This window comes from Oncorhynchus kisutch, linkage group LG21 (genome assembly GCF_002021735.2).
Source record: "Oncorhynchus kisutch isolate 150728-3 linkage group LG21, Okis_V2, whole genome shotgun sequence".
In the NCBI taxonomy this organism is placed as follows: domain Eukaryota; kingdom Metazoa; phylum Chordata; class Actinopteri; order Salmoniformes; family Salmonidae; genus Oncorhynchus; species Oncorhynchus kisutch.
The window spans coordinates 26,897,443-26,918,105 of NC_034194.2; the positions used below are offsets into that span (position 1 = coordinate 26,897,443).

General features: G+C 42.8%; 1 protein-coding gene across 2 annotated transcripts in view; it reads right to left on the reverse strand.

Annotated features, from left to right (window-relative positions):
- fig4a (FIG4 phosphoinositide 5-phosphatase a) overlaps positions 1-20,663 on the reverse strand; it is a 97,201-nt gene that overhangs the window by 70,886 nt on the left and 5,652 nt on the right. For both annotated transcript variants that reach the window (XM_020454975.2, XM_020454976.2), the window contains 7 exons: positions 17,417-17,540; positions 9,500-9,656; positions 8,900-8,950; positions 7,180-7,331; positions 6,630-6,758; positions 2,866-2,966; positions 2,274-2,436 (listed from right to left, as the gene is read on the reverse strand). In XM_020454975.2, the coding sequence (XP_020310564.1) occupies positions 2,274-2,436; positions 2,866-2,966; positions 6,630-6,758; positions 7,180-7,331; positions 8,900-8,950; positions 9,500-9,656; positions 17,417-17,540 (877 nt within the window). The remainder of the gene's footprint in view (positions 1-2,273; positions 2,437-2,865; positions 2,967-6,629; positions 6,759-7,179; positions 7,332-8,899; positions 8,951-9,499; positions 9,657-17,416; positions 17,541-20,663) is intronic.

Genomic DNA, 20,663 nt, shown 5'->3' on the forward strand with positions numbered 1-20,663 from the left:
TCACTTATGTAGTGAATAAGAGTTCAAAGTTCATACCATTCGCAACCAAAGCTCATGCTGATGTTGGCTTTGTTCTGTAGTTATTATCTGAACCATTCTGACATCGGACCGTCGTCCTCACATCCTCGGAACAGCAGGTTACATTTTTGTCAAGGGCTTATATAGTGGAGGGAGAAAAGGGGTGTGTTTCATAGTTTACAACCTATGTCTCTTCACGTGGGCGGGCCACTGAGTCGGGCCTAATTCACTCATGAAAACCCAATTCTCACATTTTAGAAGCTAAAATCACATTTCATCCCATCACGAATAATTTCATATTCAAACATTTAAATTGAACAACAATTCCATGTGAATCCGATAAGTCTGATGTGAAGACTTTACACTGTAGAGTTTATGTCATCTTATCATTGTGAGAATGTCTCAGATGACAACCGAACTGACATCATATTCATTAAGTACCACTGCATATGTTCAATTGGTCGGATTACCAGAATATAGTTCATTTCCCACCACCTTCTAATGTTCCCAGAATCTCTATGTTAACCAAGGGGCTTTCAAATGTAACATCAGTAGGGTAGGAAAAAGGGGGGGAGAGGTATTTATGACTGTCATAAACCTACCCCCAGGCCAACGTCATGACAAAGGTCATCTAACCTGCTGTTGGTTATACAGTAGAGTATTATTATACTGTAAGTAACACACATTTCCTTTCTGCCCCTCTCTCCATCATTTCACCCATCCGTTCTATTCTTTCAGTGTTATGACTTCATGTGGTGGTCACGCAGACCCCCACACCTGCAGACAATTCAGCCAACCAAATGAAGATCTGGGTCAGTCAAACATGTTTTCCCCTTATGATCAGTCATGAGGGGAAATCACTCATCCATTTAGGTCAGTTGTAAATGGTGATGTTGGGTAACCAGGGCGAGAAGAGGGGGGCTGACTGAAGCCATTTTATAAGGCCCTCATCCTCATTCCCTCGTGGGTCGTCATGATTAGGACGAGGAAGCATGAAAAGACACGCTTCTCTTCAACCCTCCCTACAAAGCTATTCACCTACTTAAGCATGTCATAAAGTCAACAGGAGGCTTGTGTAACCTCATTTTTCAGGACCGGCTGGCTGGGTGGTGACTGACCACTTGATGTCCCACCAGGGTCTTCCTGATCGTCTACCTGTCCTAAATTCACAAATGGCTGATGATCTTGGAGCCGACAGACATCGTTATCGAACAAGAATTTACATGTAATTGGACATCTTTGTGTCTATGGGCTTATATATCTGTGTGTGTGCCTGATGCCATATCGCTGAATTGATTTAATGGATTAGCTGAATGACGTTTGAGCGGGAGCTTCATGAAATGGATTTCCATGGCTGAACAGCTGCACACAAGCCCAAGATCCCCATGCACAATGCCAAGCGTTGGCTGGAGTGCTGTAACGCTCTTCGCCATTGGACTCTGGAGTAGTGGAAACACATTCTCTGTAGTGATGAATCACACTTCACCATCTGGCAGTCCAACGGACGAATCTGGGTTTGGCGGATGCCAGGAGAACACTACCTGACCCAATGCATAGTGATGTTATATCAGCAAAGGGGGGGACCAACTCCATATTAATGCCCATGATTTTGGAATGAGATGTTCGACGAGCAGGCGTCAACATACTTTTGGTTATGTAGTGTAGATAGACAGATGGGAGAGGGAAGGTAAGGTCCCCATCACATAGATCTGGAGGACACACTAGCTCTCTCTGTACATTACATCTCTGCATTATGCATGTAAATGTCATCCTAGGATGGACTGAAAACCAAATTGAAGATGAGAGGAAAATATCCTTTCATATACAAATGCATGCGGGCGCGCGCATACACACATCTTGGGACAAGCTCTCAATCTCTAAAGTAAATATCATCCATGATGGACTGTAGGCCAAATGGGGTAAAAGAGGATATAATTTAATGCAGTCGAGTCCACACACACAAACTGCAGTCTCTCTCCACCTTTTCAATCTCTGAGACCATCTGATCCTCTCACACTCTCTAGGATGTATCCTGCTGGAGTCATAATGAGAAACTGAGATGGATGAAAAGAGAAGAGAAAATCTCTGTTTGGCCAGAGTATAGTTTATAGTGTTACTACTACTGTAAGTGCTGTAGTAATGTGTATCTTATGGCATATTGGTGATAGGGGTATGTCCAGACAGAGACCAGTAGACAACATGATATTAATGATACTGTACAGTGTATATGATATCTAATGATGATAATATCTTACATCGTATAGGTGGTTTAGGCATCATGGTGGAGATGTCTTGGGACCAATAGAGGGGAACAGAACCCCTGACCTGAACGTACGAAGAGTAACTCCCTGCCGTGAATGACATCACCGACGCATCGTGGATGATCTGCTCAGTCTCCACCTCGTTGGCTACGTCACCCTGCAGAGGACCAGATGAAAACAGGTGAGGGACAATATACAGAGAGAACCACATGGATCTACACACTCTTATATGGCCCCATAGTTGTTTTTTTCATCGTTCAACAGTTTTGACCTGTAATTGACAGGAGTGGACCATATACTGGACCAGAAAGTCATCCCAAAATGAGCACACACACACACAAACCTTACGAATGTCAATCCTGGCCTAAACTAAGCCGCGCAGAGGGAATAATAGACACATCATTTGGCCTCAAAAACACAGCATACTGAACCCCTTTACCACCAAACTACACACACAAAAAGGAGATGCAGAGACACGGAGGTTACATTAACCTCACACCCCCTCATTTATGCCATGCTGCGATTATATAACACCGGGGGCGACTTCGCCCTGTTGTCGTGGCGACAAGATGAGGCAGGAGGTTACCTCGCAGTTGGCTCCTCTCTTGAGGAAGCGGGTGCCAGCAAATTTACTGGAGCGCCTGGCGATGAGGGTGACATGAACCGGACGACCGTAGATCAGGAGCTCTTCACACAGAGGTTAAGGTGGGACACACACAGATGTAACATAAAAAGGCAAAGTGTCATTGATTTCAAATAACAATTAGTGAATTACTGAAATGGTATTGTAATTCACTCGCAACGCAAAACACCTAGGAAAAGAGAGATACTTCAAAGAGGGAGATTTGGCACTTCCCAACTTACTGTTTCACTACTGGGCAGCTACTATTCAGAAGATTTTGGTCTGGTGTAATTCTCCAAGTACCAACTGGTGCTCAATAGAAGCACATTCTTTCCAATCATCCCTCTCTTCTTGAATCTGTGCCCCACTATCCATGTGTCCTTCAGAGTACACTACAAATAATATTGTGCTCTCTACTTTGAAGATCTGGAGAAAAAAAAATCATCATTTTAGACTTTCTGCCCATTATCTTCTACTCCCTTTTTGGAACAACCATCCAATTCTACCCTCCACACTTGACCAGGCTTTTTTTTTTGTGGCGTGAGAGAGGTTTGGTATGTTTCAACAAAATAAATGTATGTATATATTTTTTAGAAGGGACCTCTGCCAGTTTTAATGATCTTGTAGCTAAATGTAATCTGCCTCAATCTCTTCCGCTATTTCCAAGCTCGTAATTTAGTTAGTTCCCACTTTCCTACCTTCCTTAATCACCTCCTAACACGCTATTAGAAGGGATCCTGTCACTCCCGCAGATATGCGGACATCTCATATGATGATGTTATGCTCTCCTCTGAAAACCTCTCCCATCAACAAACTAAACACTGACTGGGGAAGTGAACTTGACCTGACAGAAGACTGGTCAGAGGAGGCACTTCTTAGGGTTAACATCTTCCTGTGCTCAGTTAAGTTTAAATCAGATCAAAGTGTTGCACAAAATTCATTACAAAAAACAATACATTTTCCCCCAGAGACAAATGACACGATGAGCAATGTCTCCCGCTGATCACAGTCACATGTTTTACTCATGCTCTAAGCAGTCAAGAGTTTTGTTCTTCCTTTATAAATACTCTCTCTAAAGGTATTGATATTGAACTGCAGTCTTGTCCTTTGATAGCTATATTTGGACCTCCATTTGTGCTGTCTATTCTCACCTAAAGTAAAGCAGATGTAACGTTTGCTTCACTAGTGGCCCGCCAACAGATTTCGCTGAATTGGAAATCTCCCAAACCAACCACTGAGTTCTTATGTCTTTTCTTAATTTAGAGTGCCTGTACTGCTAACTTTTTTTCTGAGATGGCCACCTTTAATTTCCTTTTCTTGACAAATTACACTCTATTGAGCAAGAACTTAGGACCAAAAGGGGGAGGGAAGGGATAGTGTGTTGTGATCTGTTGTAATTGTATTTTCATATGGAATGTTAGTTTGCTTGTTTATTTTTTTGGGGGGGCTTCTCCAATAAGAAAAGGGGGAAAAAGATATTGGTACTCATGTCAAGAATTGTAAAGTGTATACGTTTATATGTCTAATTCAAAAATGGGAGAAAAATGATTTGTAATTCACTTCCTGAATTGAAATGCAATTGCCCCTGCCAATCACTGTTCCCCTCTCTCTACCCTCCATCTCTTTCTCTCTCGCACTAATTCACTAAGTCCCTCTCTTAACTCTGTTTTCCTCTTTACCTCCATCACTTCCCCCATCTCTGTGCCTCTACCTTTCTTCACCCCTCCCCTCCTCAGTTTCCTTCTATGAATTCTTCTGCCTGGGTTTCTCTGGGAAAAGAACCGTGAGAGAAGGATGGCTTCCAGGAACCGTTGTCTAAACCCAGCATCTGCAATGTGGCCCCCACTGCCCCTCTAACCAGCCAACCTGGTGAGAGACACACACACACACACACACACACACACACACACACACACACACACACACACACACACACACACACACACACACACACACACACACACACACACACACACACACACTTACCCCTCGTGCTATTCAGCAATATTTGCTGTAAACCAGTGGTCCTCAACTGGTTGTCTCGGGAACCAAATTGAACCACATTTTCTCAGTCGCAACCCAATATTAGCGTCCCATTTTGTTGTTGTTGTTGCAAAAATACAATCTAGGAAACTATTTAGAATGCTATATTGATAGTAGATGTAGTAATTATATGATAAGGGAACAACATTCCCACCTTTTTCCATGGTCAATAACTCTAATTTGCCAATATTCTTGATGAAGAATGTTAATAAGCTGACTGATTTGAGACCACAAAATCAACCAGATCCACTAAATAGCCCTGCTAATAGCTCTAGATAAGAAAATACTGTGATTGAAAAAATAGTTTCAGAGATAAAACAAACAAAAAATGTAAGTAGGTTCATTATCAATTCCACACACCTTCTACATAGTTTTAGTTGTTTAAGTTCAGACTGAAGTATTTTTGTTTTTCTATCCATTTCCTCTTTCATCACTGGGATACTGGGGAGTTCACGAATCTCATGACTGTGGAGGAGGTGATTCATTATTACTTGAATATATAAAAAGCCAAGAACAACTTCAGTCAAGCAGAAGAGTCATTAGCTAAAACCTTTCATGGCTAAGAGGTGCAATGAATGGTTATAATGTCTTAATGTCTGCCCTATAAGATCTGCACTGACGGATAGTTAAACTGGGCTCTCAAAATCAGGGACACAATTAATCAGATTTAGTTATTCTTAAGCACTTCTACCCAAGCCCCAAGCATCCACACTCAAATATGCATCAACATAACCAAACCGTGCATCAATATAACCAAAGTAGGCATATATTTAGTTTCAAGTGTGTTTTTCTTTGGCTTAGTGAACACACTAGCTGTGCTTTCCTAGTCTAAACAAAAAGAACCTGTCTAGCTAACCTAATATTTCTTTTCTTTTCCACCTCATATACCAGATGGGCAAAGCATGCAAAAGCTCCACTGTTGTCATACCTGATAAGCATTGCTTAATATTTTTATATAGACCATAATATAAACACAAATTGCTTAATGCAGCTTAGCAGACTGGCGAGCATCTGTCTCATTAGGTATTCCAAACAAAAAAAACAAAAAAAATGGTATTCCATGTGTTGTGGAACAAGAGGCAGGCACACACTTTCCAGTGAGCAGCATGTCAGACACATGATGGGGAGTGGAGGAGGCGGGCGAGGGAAAAGAACACAAGAGGAATAACGTTGTCTTCTAAAGGCTAACTGTCAAACAGACGGACAGAAAGATGGAGGTCCGCAAACAACGTGTCCACCGACAATGAGAATGGTAAAAGACTGATAATATATTGAATGCATTAACAAAATGTTCCATTGGAGATGATAAATGATGGTAATTAAAGTTAAAGGTACTACTGGTGATACAGGTGTGCCATCCCCACAGCCTCAGCAATGGATTAGTCCACTGAGGCAGGCGTGAGTCAGACAGGTGTCTCGTGTGCCATAAAATATTTCAATAAAATGTATGTATTTATAAATATATATGCGACTGCTCGGTAAAAAAAGAAAGAATACTCGGTCAACCAGCAGCCTATCGAACAAACAATAGACCAGTCGATTAAATGGGGTCAGCCCTAGTGGATACCAACATCTGGAACATGGCAAAAGCACCAAGTCACTGACACAAGCACATATACAGCATCTGACTACTAAACTGAACACTCTACTTTGCAGGTCGTAACCAGGCAGGAGGAAAAGGATACTGGACTGGCCACAGAAGCCATGAATGATGTACATGAGCCAATCAGGATGCACCGTGTCCTTGACGCGCTCCAGGAGCTTGCCGTTCCACACGTACTTGGCGTACGGTTCACTCTGGAGGCCGTGGAACACTGCAACGGAACCATTACATAGGAACACAAAACACCACAGAACAGCTTACATGGATGGACAGGATCAAGGAGGGGATGGTTTACCACCGATACAGTAGATTAGAACATGGAAACTGTATTGAGACCGATAAATAAAGCTGAATAAAGACTTTGGTTTTGGGCTAGTAGTGATGTCCTGATCAACCTTTTAGCTGGTGAATGGCTTTATGAGTGGCTTGAGTTGTGAGGATCTTTTTCTATTTGGGACCACTGACTGACTTAACGGTTAAAAGATCAAGAAAACATATCACAAAAAAAGGAATGGTATGTTACACTTGGTTATCAAATGGAAAGAAATGTGTTCAATAGAGTGTATTCACATGTTTTAAAACTGGATGAACTGGAGTTTAGGGAGAGTGTGAGAGGGCAGGAGCTGTCTGACCTTGTGTGGGCAGGCCCTCGTCCTCAAAGATGTCGAAGCTGTCCTGCTGTCTGCTGCTCCGTGTGTGCACCTCCTCCACTGTGCCCGGGTCACACGGGCTATGCAGCAGCGTCAGGTTGTACTGCAGGGAGTGGCTCAGGTCATAGCTGTAGCTGGGAGGGGTCAAAGTTCATAGGTGAAGAGGTCAACGAGGAAGAAGAACAACACTTCGATAATCAAAAATAAATGAGATGGATGAATGGAGTGATGCGTAAAAAGAAGAATGATAGAAGAATGACCAAAAACAAAACATTTTGTTTTACACCTGACAGTACGTCTATTTTTTGTGTATATTTTTTCTTTGCGATATACAATGTTTTTTTCCTTGAGGATATAAAAAAAGGTAGGGTCCCAAATGTATCTTCACCTGTCACTAGGGAGATAAATGACCAGCTTGACAACAAGTCTGAGTGAGAACTGATAGAAGGTCATCTGTGGAGCGAGTCGTGAATACACTATGTCAATACTGACCCTTTCAGTGCAGGTTAACCTTTAGTACAGCTACTGATACAGTGGGCTTTAGATGGTAGGTGCTGAAGGGCATGATTCCAAGAGGAGTTAAGGGTACACCAGATGGGTATTTTGAGGTCTCTGTGTGTCACTCTAGCTTAATGACGAAAAACTGACAGACAGACACTTCAGAAAGGAGTCCAAACAGTACTTTAATGATACATAACTATTGGTGGAAGTGATGTAATCTCTTATGTGTTTTTTTAAGTGAATTCAATTAAAGAAAAGAAAATCTAATTCAATGGGTGGATGGAAATAAACGATAACCATTTGTTTTAATGAGATGTACACTGAGATAAAAACATTAGGAACACCTTCCTAATATTGAGTTGCACACCCTTTGTCCTCAGAACAGACTCAATTCGTCAGGGCATGGACACTGCAAGGTGTCGAAACCTTTCCACAGGGATGCTGGCCCATGTTGACTCCAATGCTTCCCACAGTTAGATCAAGTTGTCTGGATGTCCTTTGGGTGGGTGGACCATTCTTAACACACACAGGAAACTGTTGAGTGTGAAAAACCCAGCAGCATTGCAGTACTTGACACACTCAAATCGGTGCGCCTGGCAAACTCTGTTCAAAAGGCACTTAAATATTTTGTCTCCTCCATTCACCCTCTGAATAGCGCACATACACAATCCATGTCTTAATTGTCTCAAGGCTTAAAAATCCTTCTTTGACCCGTCTCCTCCCCTTCATCTACACCGATTGAAGTGGATTTCAATAAGGGATCATAGCTTTCACCTGGATTCACCTGGTCAGTCTGTCATGGAACGTGTTTTGTACACTCAGTTATTATTTGTGTAGTTTTAATGAGGAGGATGTTGATACATAAATCCATAAGAGTGTGGCTCTGTCCTCTCTCACCGATTCATAACATCACTGTAATAAAATATCCAGTCTTGAAAGTGTGTGTGTGTATATGTGTATGCACGTGAGAGAGCGATAACCTCAGATATACTGTGCATCTTGCGTGACATTTGTTCCAACAAAGTAACATACAAAAAAAGTGAAGAACTGTGAATAGCGTTTGACAGGTTCCATACTGCAGCAAACACCTGAGCCTCCTGATCACCAAGGCTTGTGACAAACAAAAGCATTGACTTGACAAACAACAGAAGAGAGATGCGGAGGAGTGGTTATTTTTAAGATCTCACACACACTTACTTACCTGAAGTAGAAGTTGCTGGACAGGTCCACATTCTGAAAGATCCTCACGTATCTATAAGAGGAGAAATAAACAGTCCCAATCTCTTATGGTTATGACCTGCACGTCATAACCAGGAGAGCAGGGTTAGTTCAGGAGAGCATTTGAGCTAACCCTAACTCCTTTCCTAACATTAACCTAATTCCCTTAACCTGCCACGTGGCTGCGTAAGTTCTCCTAACCTGCTACGAAAAAGTAACTTCTGGTCGTAGCTGTATCCCACCTAGTCAGAACCTCTAATACTAGTGGCAGGGGTTGTTCATGTCGCATCACCACCATAGGAAACAGTCCTAGTCTTTAGGATATAACATCATACATGTTACTTTCTCATCTCAATGAAAAGGGGAGACTAGAAAATACCATAAGCATTTGCTGTGCACGGCAGGTTATATAGACCCATATACTGAGTGATCCTTAGCTGGTCACACTTGGTTAGTGGGTCAGTGAAGCCGTCACACTGTGTGTGTAAACTGAGAGAGAAACAAGTGAGAGAAAGAGGAAGGAAAGAAGAAAATCTCCAGTGGGGTGTGAGATGTTGGCTATATAACGGTTGACCTACTGTACCTGGCCTCGTCAGGATGTGTCACCCTCACTGAGTCATTGGGGATGTAGATCATGTTAGTATCCTCTATCTTGTATATGGAGTGACCACCAATGTCGGCCATCTTCCTCCGCTTGGTGATCAACACGAGGTAATAACCCTCAAGGAATCGGACAAAGCCTGCAAGACCAGGACAATGAATACACATGAACAGCACACAAAAAAGTAATATTACTATGACACCTCAAACCACCCAGATAACTTATACAACTCATGTGAAACTTTTAACATGAACCTTTCCATCCTCAATGTTTTTTTCATACATCTATGTACAATATCTATTCTCATCTCAACAATCAAATGAGTGCCTATCTATGTATGTATGTGTGTGTATGTGTGTGTCTTCATGATAGATGAGACCACTTGTTTTTCATGCTGCATGACCACAACACACTCACAGTCTGTTCATCTGTCTTACATCCTTCATTATCACCTTCAATTACAAAATAATATGTTTTCAGTCCTGGAATGTGTATACTGCTTCACGGAAAAGCAGTATAGATGTTCTCTGAGAGCTTATTATTGTTTGTCAATCATATTAGTCAGGCTGTTTTCATATGATCTCCTCTTAGAGGTCACGGACCGCTAGAAACACAGACTACTAGCGCCATGTCACTTGGACCAGGGTTTCCCAAACTCGGTCCTGGGCCCCCACTCCGATTTACGTTAATGGGAGGGGATGAGATCATAGGTTACGCATCCTCCTGGAGGAAATTCTCTAATGGGGATAGATGAGAGAAACCTCCATAGAAACAGCATAGGACATACATTCATATGGATATATGTTTGAAGATAGGGGGTGAGAGAATGGAATTTTGTAACTCAAAATCATACCCTTACCCATTTTACACCATCAGAACCACCCATTTTCTTGCCGTGACACATTGACATTCAATTTCCCTGCTTTGTCTGGGTCGGTGTGAGCGATTTCCTATATCAGTGGTTCCCAGTACGGCTTTCAACTTACTCTTGAAAGTTGTAATAGTAGAATGCAAAAGGTGTCATTTAGAAATTGGGTAGTGCATCATCAGTTCCTCTTGTCATGTCTGTCATCGCAAACCTTAGAGCGCTATTTGTCCAATGCTGGAAGGTGTGACATTAGTGCTAGTACGAACTCGGACCCAGGCGCAGAGAAACACAGCAGGCAGAGGTAAGGGTAAATCCAGAATATTTACTTAAGGTCTTCATAGCAAAACAACAAAGCAAGTGCATACGAGAACACTGAACAAAACAGGAGACCTGAGCAACTGGCCCAGTCCACAGAGGAACCTAAATAGTCATCCAGTAGGTGATCCCAATAAGCCCAATCAGGGTCACCTGGATACTAGAAGTAACCCAAGGGTTTTCTCCAGTGGCAACCTCAGGTAGTGTACTCAAGGGAGAAAACCTGACCTGTGCCAGAAGGGGGGGCCTGAGTGAAAAAGTTTGAGAACCCCTGTTCTAGATCACCATCCAGCTCAATACAGAGGACTTCCAAGAAATGTTTCTCTGTTGACCTTGCCATGTTACCTACGTAGCCAATTGCAATGATAGTCAATTTCAGATAGAAAAATAGATTGGGTGTCTGTGAGTGTGAATGTTTAAACTTTAAACAATTAGTGCTGAACGATTAACTGAAAAGTTGGTCCGTGGGGCGACGCACAATTGGCCTAGCGTCGTCCGGGTTAGGTAGGGTTTGGCCGGTAGGGAAATCCTTGTCTCATCGCGCACCAGCGACTCCTGTGGCGGGCCGGGCGCAGTGCACGCTAACCAAGATCGCCAGGTGCACGGTGTTTCCTCCGATACATTGGTGTGGCTGGCTTCCGGGTTGGATGGGCGCTGTGTTAAGAAGCAGTGCAGCTTGGTTGAGTTGTGTGTCGGAGAACGCATGACTTTCAACCTTCGTCTCTCCCGAGCCCGTACGGGAGTTGTAGCGATGAGACAAGATAGTAGCTACTAAAAACAATTGGATACCACGAAATTGGGGAGAAAAAACTGTAAAATACACAAAAAAAAGAAAAAAAAAATTGTGCGGGCGCCCCGTGCCACCCCCGACAAGATACAGCCTTAGGTGGCTGTCGCCTATACCTAAATCTTGCCACTTCGCAAGCCACAGCAGCGAAGTCCTGTTTGGCACTACTGTGAAGTTAAAAAAGAAGGAAATACAACTTAGCAAGGTGGAATTGAGGTACAGTAATGATAGTACAGGTGCAATGCTTAACCATCTGAAAGGGACTGACCGTGAGACATAGCAGTGCGAAGCAGGTATGTTAAGGGTGCTGCAGCACTCCCTGATAAAATCAGAATATTTTTTATCTCTCTCAAAAGTAGTGAACTGTACCTTTACTATTCCTGTATGAACACACCTAAATAGCAGCATCCCCCACCCCCATATAGTTTTAATGTAAAAAATGAAATTGTCCATTTGTCACATCCATAGTTTAGGTGATAAGGTATCATGGGCAGAGGTGGCCTGCACCCTGGCTTACATGCACTTCACCTGTGTGTGTGTGTGTGTTATATATATACACACACACACACACACACACACACACACATACATACATACATACAGTTGAAGTCAGAAGTTGACATACACCTTAGCCAAATACATTTTAACTCAGTTTTTTGCAAATCCTCACATTTAATCCTTGTAAAAATTCACTGTCTTAGGTCAGTTAGGATCAATTTATTTTAAGAATGTGAAATGTCAGAATAATAGTAGAGAGAATGATTTATTTCAGATTTGATTTCTTTCATCACATTCCCAGTGGGTCAGAAGTTTACATACACTCAATTAGTATTTGGTAGCATTGCCTTTAAATTGTTTAACTTGGGTCCAACGTTTCCAGTAGCTTTCCACAATAAGCTGGGTGAATTTTGGCCCATTCCTCCTGATAGAGCTGGTGTAGGATTGAGGTCAGGGCTTTGTGATGGCCACTCCAATGCCTTAACTTTGTTGTCCTTAAGCCAATTTGCCACAACTTTGGAAGTATGCTTGGGGTCATTGTCCATTTGGAAGACCCATTAGCGATCAAAATGTAACTTCCTGACTGATGTCTTGAGATGTTGCTTCAATACATCCACATCATTTTCTGTCCTCATGAAGCCATCTATTTTGTGAGGTGCACCAGTCCATACTGCAGCAAAGCAACCCACAACATGATGCTGCCACCCCCGTTCTTCACGGTTGGGATGGTGTTCTTCGGCTTGCAAGCCTCCCCTTTTTCCTCCAAACATGAGGATGGTCATTATGGCCAAACAGTTCTATTTTTGTTTCATCAGACCAGAGGACATTTCTACAAAAAGTACAGTCTTTGTCCCCATGTTTTTATTTTATTTCACCTTTATTTAACCAGGTAGTGACATGGCCAAGATAAAGTAAAGCAGTGTGACACAGACAACAACACAGAGTTACACATGGAGTAAACAATAAACAAGCCAATAACGCAATAAAAAAGTCAATGACACAGTAGGAAAAAAAAGAAAGTCTATATACAGTGTGTGCAAAAGGCATGAGGAGGTAGGCAATAAATAGGCCATAGTAGCGAATAATTACAATTTAGCAGATTAACACTGGAATGATAAATGAGCAGATGATGAGGTGCAAGTAGAGATACTGGTGTGCAAAAGAGCAGAAAAGTAAATAAAAAACAGTATGGGGATGAGGTAGGTAGATTGGGTGGGCTATTTACAGATGGACTATGTACAGCTGCAGCGAGTGGTTAGCAGCTCAGATTGCTGATGTTTAAAGTTAGTGAGGGAAATATAAGTCTCCAGCTTCAGCGATTTTTGCAATTCATTCCAGTCACTGGCAGCAGAGAACTGGAAGGAAAGGTGGCCAAATGAGGTGTTGGCTTTGGGTATGATCAGTGAGATATACCTGCTGGAGCGTGTGCTACGGGTGGGTGTTGTTATCGTGACCAGTGAGCTGAGATAAGGCGGAGCTTTACTTATAGATGACCTGGAGCCAGTGGGTCTGGCGACGAATATGTATGTGCAGTTGCAAACCGTAGTCTGGCATGTTTATGGCGGTTTTGAAGCAGTGGCTTCTTCCTTGCTGAGCGGCCTTTCAGGTTATGTCGATATAGAACTTGTTAACTGTGGATATAGATACTTTTGTACCTGTTTCCTCCAGCATCTTCACAAGGTCCTTTACTGTTGTTCTGGGATTGATTTGCACTTTTCGCACCAAAGTACGTTCATCTCTAGGAGACAGAACGCATCTTCTTCCTGATGGGTATGACGGCTGCGTGGTCCCATGGTGTTTATACTTGCGTACTATTGTTTGTACTCATGAACGTGGTACCTTCAGGCATTTGGAAATTGCTCCCAAGGAACCAGACTTGTGGAGATCTACCATTGTTTTTCTGAGGTCTTGGCTGATTTCTTTTGATTTTCTCATGATGTCAAGCAAAGAGGCACTGAGTTTGAAGTTAGGCCTTGAACTACATCCACAGGTACACCTCCAATTGACTCAAATTATGTCAATTAGACTATCAGAAGCTTCTAAAGCCATGACATAATTTTCTGGAATTTTCCAAGCTGTTTAAAGGCACAGTCAACTTAGTGTATGTAAACTTCTGACCCACTGGAATGGTGATACAGTGAATTATAAGTGAAATAATCTGTGTGTAAACAATTGTTGAAAAAATTACTGTCATGCACAAAGTAGATGTCCTTACCGACTTGCAAAACTATAGTTTGTTAACAAGAAATGTGTGGAGCGGTTGAAAAACAACCTAAGTGTATGTAAACTTCCAACTTCAACTGTGTATGTATATATATATATATATATATATATATATATATATATATATATATACACTGCTCAAAAAAAAAGGGAACACTTAAACAACACAATGTAACTCCAAGTCAATCACACTTCTGTGAAATCAAACTGTCCACTTATGAAGCAACACTAATTGACAATAAATTTCACCTTCTGTGTGCAAATGGAATAGACAACAGGTGGAAATTATAGGCAATTAGCAAGACACCCCCAATAAAGGAGTGGTTCTGCAGGTGATAACTACAGACCACTTCTCAGTTCCTATGCTTCCTGGCTGATGTTTTGGTCACTTTTGAATGCTGGCGGTGCTTTCACTCTAGTGGTAGCATGAGACGGAGTCTACAACCCACACAAGTGGCTCAGGTAGTGCAGCTCATCCAGGATGGCACATCAATGCGAGCTGTGGCAAGAAGGTTTGCTGTGTCTGTCAGCGTAGTGAGCATGGAGGCGCTACCAGGAGACAGGCCAGTACACCAGGAGACGTGGAGGAGGTCGTAGGAGGGCAACAACCCAGCAGCAGGACCGCTACCTCCGCCTTTGTGCAAGAAGGAGCAGGAGGAGCACTGCCAGAGCCCTTCAAAATGACCTCCAGCAGGCCACAAATGTGCATGTGTCTGCTCAAACGGTCAGAAACAGACTCCATGAGGGTGGTATGAGGGCCTGAAGTCCACAGGTGGGGGTTGTGCTTACAGCCAAACACCGTGCAGGACGTTTGGCATTTGCCAGAGAACACCAAGATTGGCAAATTCGTCACTGGCGCCCTGTGACGAAGTGACCCACTACACAGATGAAAGCAGGTTCACACTGAGCACATGTGACAGTCTGGAGACGCCGTAGAGAACGTTCTGCTGCCTGCAACATCCTCCAGCATGACCGGTTTGGCGGTGGGTCAGTCATGGTGTGGGGTGGCATTTCTTTGGGGGGCCGCACAGCCCTCCATGTGCTCGCCAGAGGTAGCCTGACTGCCTTTAGGTATCGAGATGAGATCCTCAATTGCAAAAATCGCTGAAGTTGGAGACTTTTATCTCCCTCACCAACTTCAAACATCTGCTATCTGAGCAGCTAACCCGATCGCTGCAGCTGTACATAGTCTATCGGTTAATAGACCACCCATTTTTACCTACCTCATCCCCATACTGTTTTTATTTATTTACTTTTCTGCTCTTTTGCACACCAATATCTCTACCTGTACATGACCATCTATCACTCCAGTGTTAATCTGCAAAATTGTAATTATTCGCCTACCTCCTCATGCCTTTTGCACACAATGTATATAGACTCTCTTTTTTTCTACTGTGTTATTGACTTGTTAATTGTTTACTCCATGTGTAACTCTGTGTTGTCTGTTCACACTGCTATGCTTTATCTTGGCCAGGTCGCAGTTGCAAATGAGAACTTGTTCTCAACTAGCCTACCTGGTTAAATAAAGGTGAAATAAAAAATAAATAAATAATGCTGTGGGGATGTTTCTCAGTGGCAGGGACTGATAGATCAGTCAGGATCGAGGGAAAGATGAACGGAGCAAAATACAGAGAGATCCATGATGAAAACTTGCTCCAGAGCACTGAGGACCTCCGACTGGAGAGAAGGTTCACCTTCCAACAGGACAATGACCCTAAGCACACAGCCAAGACAACGCAGGAGTGGCTTCGGGACAAGTCTCTGAATGTCCTTGAATGGCCCAGCTAGAGTCTGGACCTGAACCCAATCGAATATCTCTGGAGAGACCTGAAAATAGCTGGGCAGCCACACTCCCCATCCAATCTGACAGAGCTTGAGAGGATCTGCAGAGAAGAATGGGAGAAACTCACCAATTACACGTGTCAAGCTTGTGGCATCATACCCAAGAAAACTCAAGGCTTTAATTACTGCCAAAAGTGCTTCAACAAAGTTCTGAGTAAAGGGTCTGAATACTTATGTAAATGTGATATTGCAGTTCTTTATTTTTAATAAATTAGCAAAAATGTCTAAAAACAGTTTCTGCTTTGTCATTATGGGTTATTGTGTGTAGTTTGAATAAGGCTGCAACCTAACAAAATGTGGAAAAAATCAAGGGGTCTGAATACTTTCTGAAGGCACTGTATGTGTATACCTGTGCGACCCTGCTTGCACACATCTGTTTGTTGTTCTCCCCATTACTGTATGTAGATCAGGGCTGATGGGGGATGAATGGCATTCACATTACTGTCAGACCTATTACCTGTTGGTACAATTCTACAAACACACTGGCCCGGAGATGGTTGGAACAAGGCACCATGATTAAAGTGTCACAACATTGTCTGGTCAAACTACTGAATGTCTTCTGACTCAGCCTCCAAGTAAATGGGTTTGTGTGCGCGTGTGTGTGTGTACAGAAACGACAGAAGGATAATAAGGCTGTGTGACACTCCCCTCTCAGGATCCCTTCTTCCCTCCATTCAGTGTGAACTTGATCTCAAAGCTTGATATTTCTACTAGCAAGAGCATCACAACCCCACATTAGCAGCCATTTCACCTTGAGATGCTTCATTCTTCCAGGGAAAAAGACAAAATACATCTCTCAGGTTTAGACACCGAAATTACTAATTAAGTAACAAAATTGGTTTTCAAGAGAAAAATGTGGGAAAATGGTATAACCAGCAGGAAGTTGGTTATTGTCGAACTTCAAGTGGCCACTGAAGGCCTTGAGAGATCAGGTCGTGTCACATGCTTATGAGAGTAGAAACAGGCATAGAGACTAAGGCCAGAAATACATTTGAATGGGGTTGGATTACGCTTTTAAGCCTTTATTTGGTCAATTAAGTAAACCAAAACAAGTGACTGCATTGATTAGCCTGGTAAAATTTTTTTAAAGAGCCTGCTAGGAGCACTAACTCTATAATATCTCTGAACCCTCCAAAGGCTGGTTTCCACAGCAACACAGGGACAGAAAACACACTTTCTGCCCTTAATGACTGCTTCAGGATCAACTCTCCTTACCACAGTCCTACTAGCCTACACATCTCAGCCAAAACCCTCATGTGCAGTACTCACAAGACAAGACATGCCGACAGGCTCATGGCCGTTCCTATGGCAACTGGTAGAGGAGAAGTAGTTGTGAGGACTGAGGGTCCAAGGAGGACTATCTTACCCACGATGCCATAGGCTGACACAGCTCTGGACAGACCTGAGGAGCCCTTCTGGCCCATCTTGGTGCGGTTGCCCAGATCCAGACGTCCCAGGAGCTCCCTCAACTCCTGCTGGTTGTAGACATGCTGGGGACAAGAGGGACGTATTGTTAATAGTGTGCTTCTGGATTCTTTCAAACTGAGCTTCTGGCTGAGACAGGTGCAAGCAGTAGAAACAGCACATCCCATAGACATCTTGGGATTAAGCCCCGGCTGTGGTCAATATGTTTTTCTGTGCTAGCCTTAGGATTTCAGAACACTGAAAAACATTTTAATATTAATTCTGTTGTGATCACAACATAACGTCTCAGACAGTACATCCATTCCTTCTGCAGAGAACAGAACCGTACATAGTGTACCAGTGGAGGCTCCTCAGCGGAGGAAGGGGAGGACCATCCACAGTGAATTTCATTACAATATAAAGTGAAACATTTAAAAATAAGTTATCCTTTTTAGATAAAACTACACTAACTATATTCACATCACCAAAAAAAGTATTAGAACACACTGTTTTTCAAAGAAGGTCTACAATAGCCTCAGCAGCACTCTGTAGGGTAGTACCATGGTGTAGTTGGAGGACAGCTAGCTTCTGTCCTCCTCTTGGTAAATTGACAAAACCTAGGAGGCTCATGGTTCTCACCTCCTTCTATAGACTTACACAATAATTATGACAACTTCCAGAGGACGTCCTCCAACCTATCAGAGCTCTTGCAGCATGAACTGAAATGTTTTCCACCCAATCAAAGGATCAGAGAATTAATTTTGTACTGATAGTATAAGCGGAAGCTCGATAGCACTGCAGTACATAACATGTGGCAAGTAGTTGACTCAAAAAGAGAGAAAGACAATATCTGAACAGTTTGGGGGAAAAAATAATTTCTTCCAAAATTAAGGAAAAGCAAGAGAGAGAGAGAGCAAGATATATTTTGTAGTATAGTCAAATTTCAGCTAGCTAGTTTAGCCTACTCAAACACCTGGCTCAAACAGAGAGGGATGCTATGTTAACTAGCTGGCTATGGCTATCCAACACTGGAACTCTTCCAAGTCAAGGTAAGCTTTTGGTTTGACTAATTTATTGCCAACGAGGCCCGCCAGTGTAACTACTAAATTGATTTCTGCTGACTTCACTATGCTGCATGATTGTAGTGGGTTTATTAACAACTTAGTTCTAACACGACATGACAACAATGTAGGCTGTGTAAAGCGGTTAGCAGTCATATGAAGGTTTGACTTGGAAAGGTTTTTTCAAAGACAACTGATGTGTTATGCACTGGTCCACAAGCGAAGAAGTGAGAGGAGGAGAGAGCGCGTAGATAGATTTGAGAAGCAATTATATATATAGTACATTTGGTAAGTATTCAGACCCCTTGACTTTTCCACATTTTGTTACTTCACAGCCTTATTCTAAAATAGATTAAATTGTTTATTTTTCAAAATGTTATTTATCTTGGCAAGTCAGTTAAGAATAAATTATATTTACAATGACGGCCTGCCCCGGCCAAACCATAACAATGCTGGGCCAATTGTGCGCCGCCCTATGGGACATCCAATCACGGCCGGTTGTGATACAGCCTGGAATCAAACCAGGGTCTGTAGTGACAGCTCTAGCACTGAGATGCTGTGCTTAAACCACAGCGCCACTCGGGAGCCCTCATCAATCTTTTCAAAAATGATTAAATATCACATTTACATAAGTATTCAGACCCTTTACTCAGAACTTTGTTGAAGCACCTTTGGCAGCGATTACAGCCTTGAGTCTTCTTGGGTATGACGCTTGGCACACCTGTATTTGGGGAGTTTCTCCCATTCTTCTCTGCAGATCCTCTCAAGCTCTGTCAGGTTGGATGGGGAGCGTCACTGTACAGCTATTTTCAGGTCTACAGAGATGTTCGATCGGGTTCAAGTCCTGTCTCTGGCTGAGCCACTTTAGGCCATTTAAAGCCACTCCTGCGTTGTCTTGGCTGTGTGCTTAGGGTCATTGTTCTGTTGGAAGGTGAACCTTCTCTCCAGTCTGAGGTCCTGAGCGCTCTAGTGTAGGTTGTCATTAAGGATCTCTCTGTACTTTGCTCCGTTCATCTTTGCCTCGATCCTGACTAGTCTCCCAGTCCCTGCCGCTGAGAAACATCCCCACAGCATGATGCTGCCACCACCATGCTTCACCGTAGGGATGGTGCCAGGTTTCCTCCAGATGCGAGGCTTGGCATTCAGGCCAAAGAATTCCATCTTGGTTTCATCAGACCAGAGAATCTTGATTCTCCTTTTGTCAAACTCCAAGCAGGCTGTCATGTGCCTTTGACTAAGGAGTGGCTTCCATCTGGCCACTCTACCATAAAGGCCTGATTGGTGGATTGCTGCTGAGATGGTTGTCCTTCTGGAAGGTTCTCCCCTCTCCACAGAGGAACTCTGGAGCTGTGGCAGAGTGACCATCGGGTTCCTGGTCACCTCCCTGACCAAGGCCCTTCTCCCCCGATTCCTCAGTTTAGCCGGGCGGCAAGCTCTTGGAAGAGTCTTAGTGGTTCCAAACTATTTCCATTTAAGAATGATGGAGGCCACGGTGTTCTTGGGGACCTTCAATGCTGCAGACATTTTTTGCCACCCTTCCCCCAGATCTGTGCCTCAACACAATCCTGTCTCGGAGCTCTACGGACAATTTCTTCGACCACTGCCTTGGGATTAATCAAGTTGTAGAAATATCTCAACGATTATCAATAGAAACAGGATGCGCCTGAGCTCAATTTCGAGTTTCATAGCAAAGGGTCTTATGTAAATAAGGTATCTGTTTTTTATTTTTGCTAACATTTCTAAAAACCTATTTTTGCTTTGTCATTATGGGGTATTATGTGTAGATTGATGAGGAAAACATTTATTGTATACATTTTAGAATAAGGCTGTAACGTAAAACAAAATGTGGAAAAGTTTGAATACTTTCTGAGCTGGATGTATGTGTCTGGTATGAAAGTGAACTGTACTTGCGTGTGATCAGGGGTGTGTATACATTGCGCCGATTCTGTTGAAAAACGTTTCTTAAAGGGAACGGGGATAAATATACCTGAATTTGTCCAATAGAAACGTTTGGACTGATGATTACACCCTAGATCAGCTAGATGCAGGCAAGAGTCTGCAAGGTGGTATTTTGTGTCACTGTCTGTCACCTTGATAGCTCAAAATTCTCTCAACCTGTGTGCATCTACGTTGTAAACTTTTATTCAT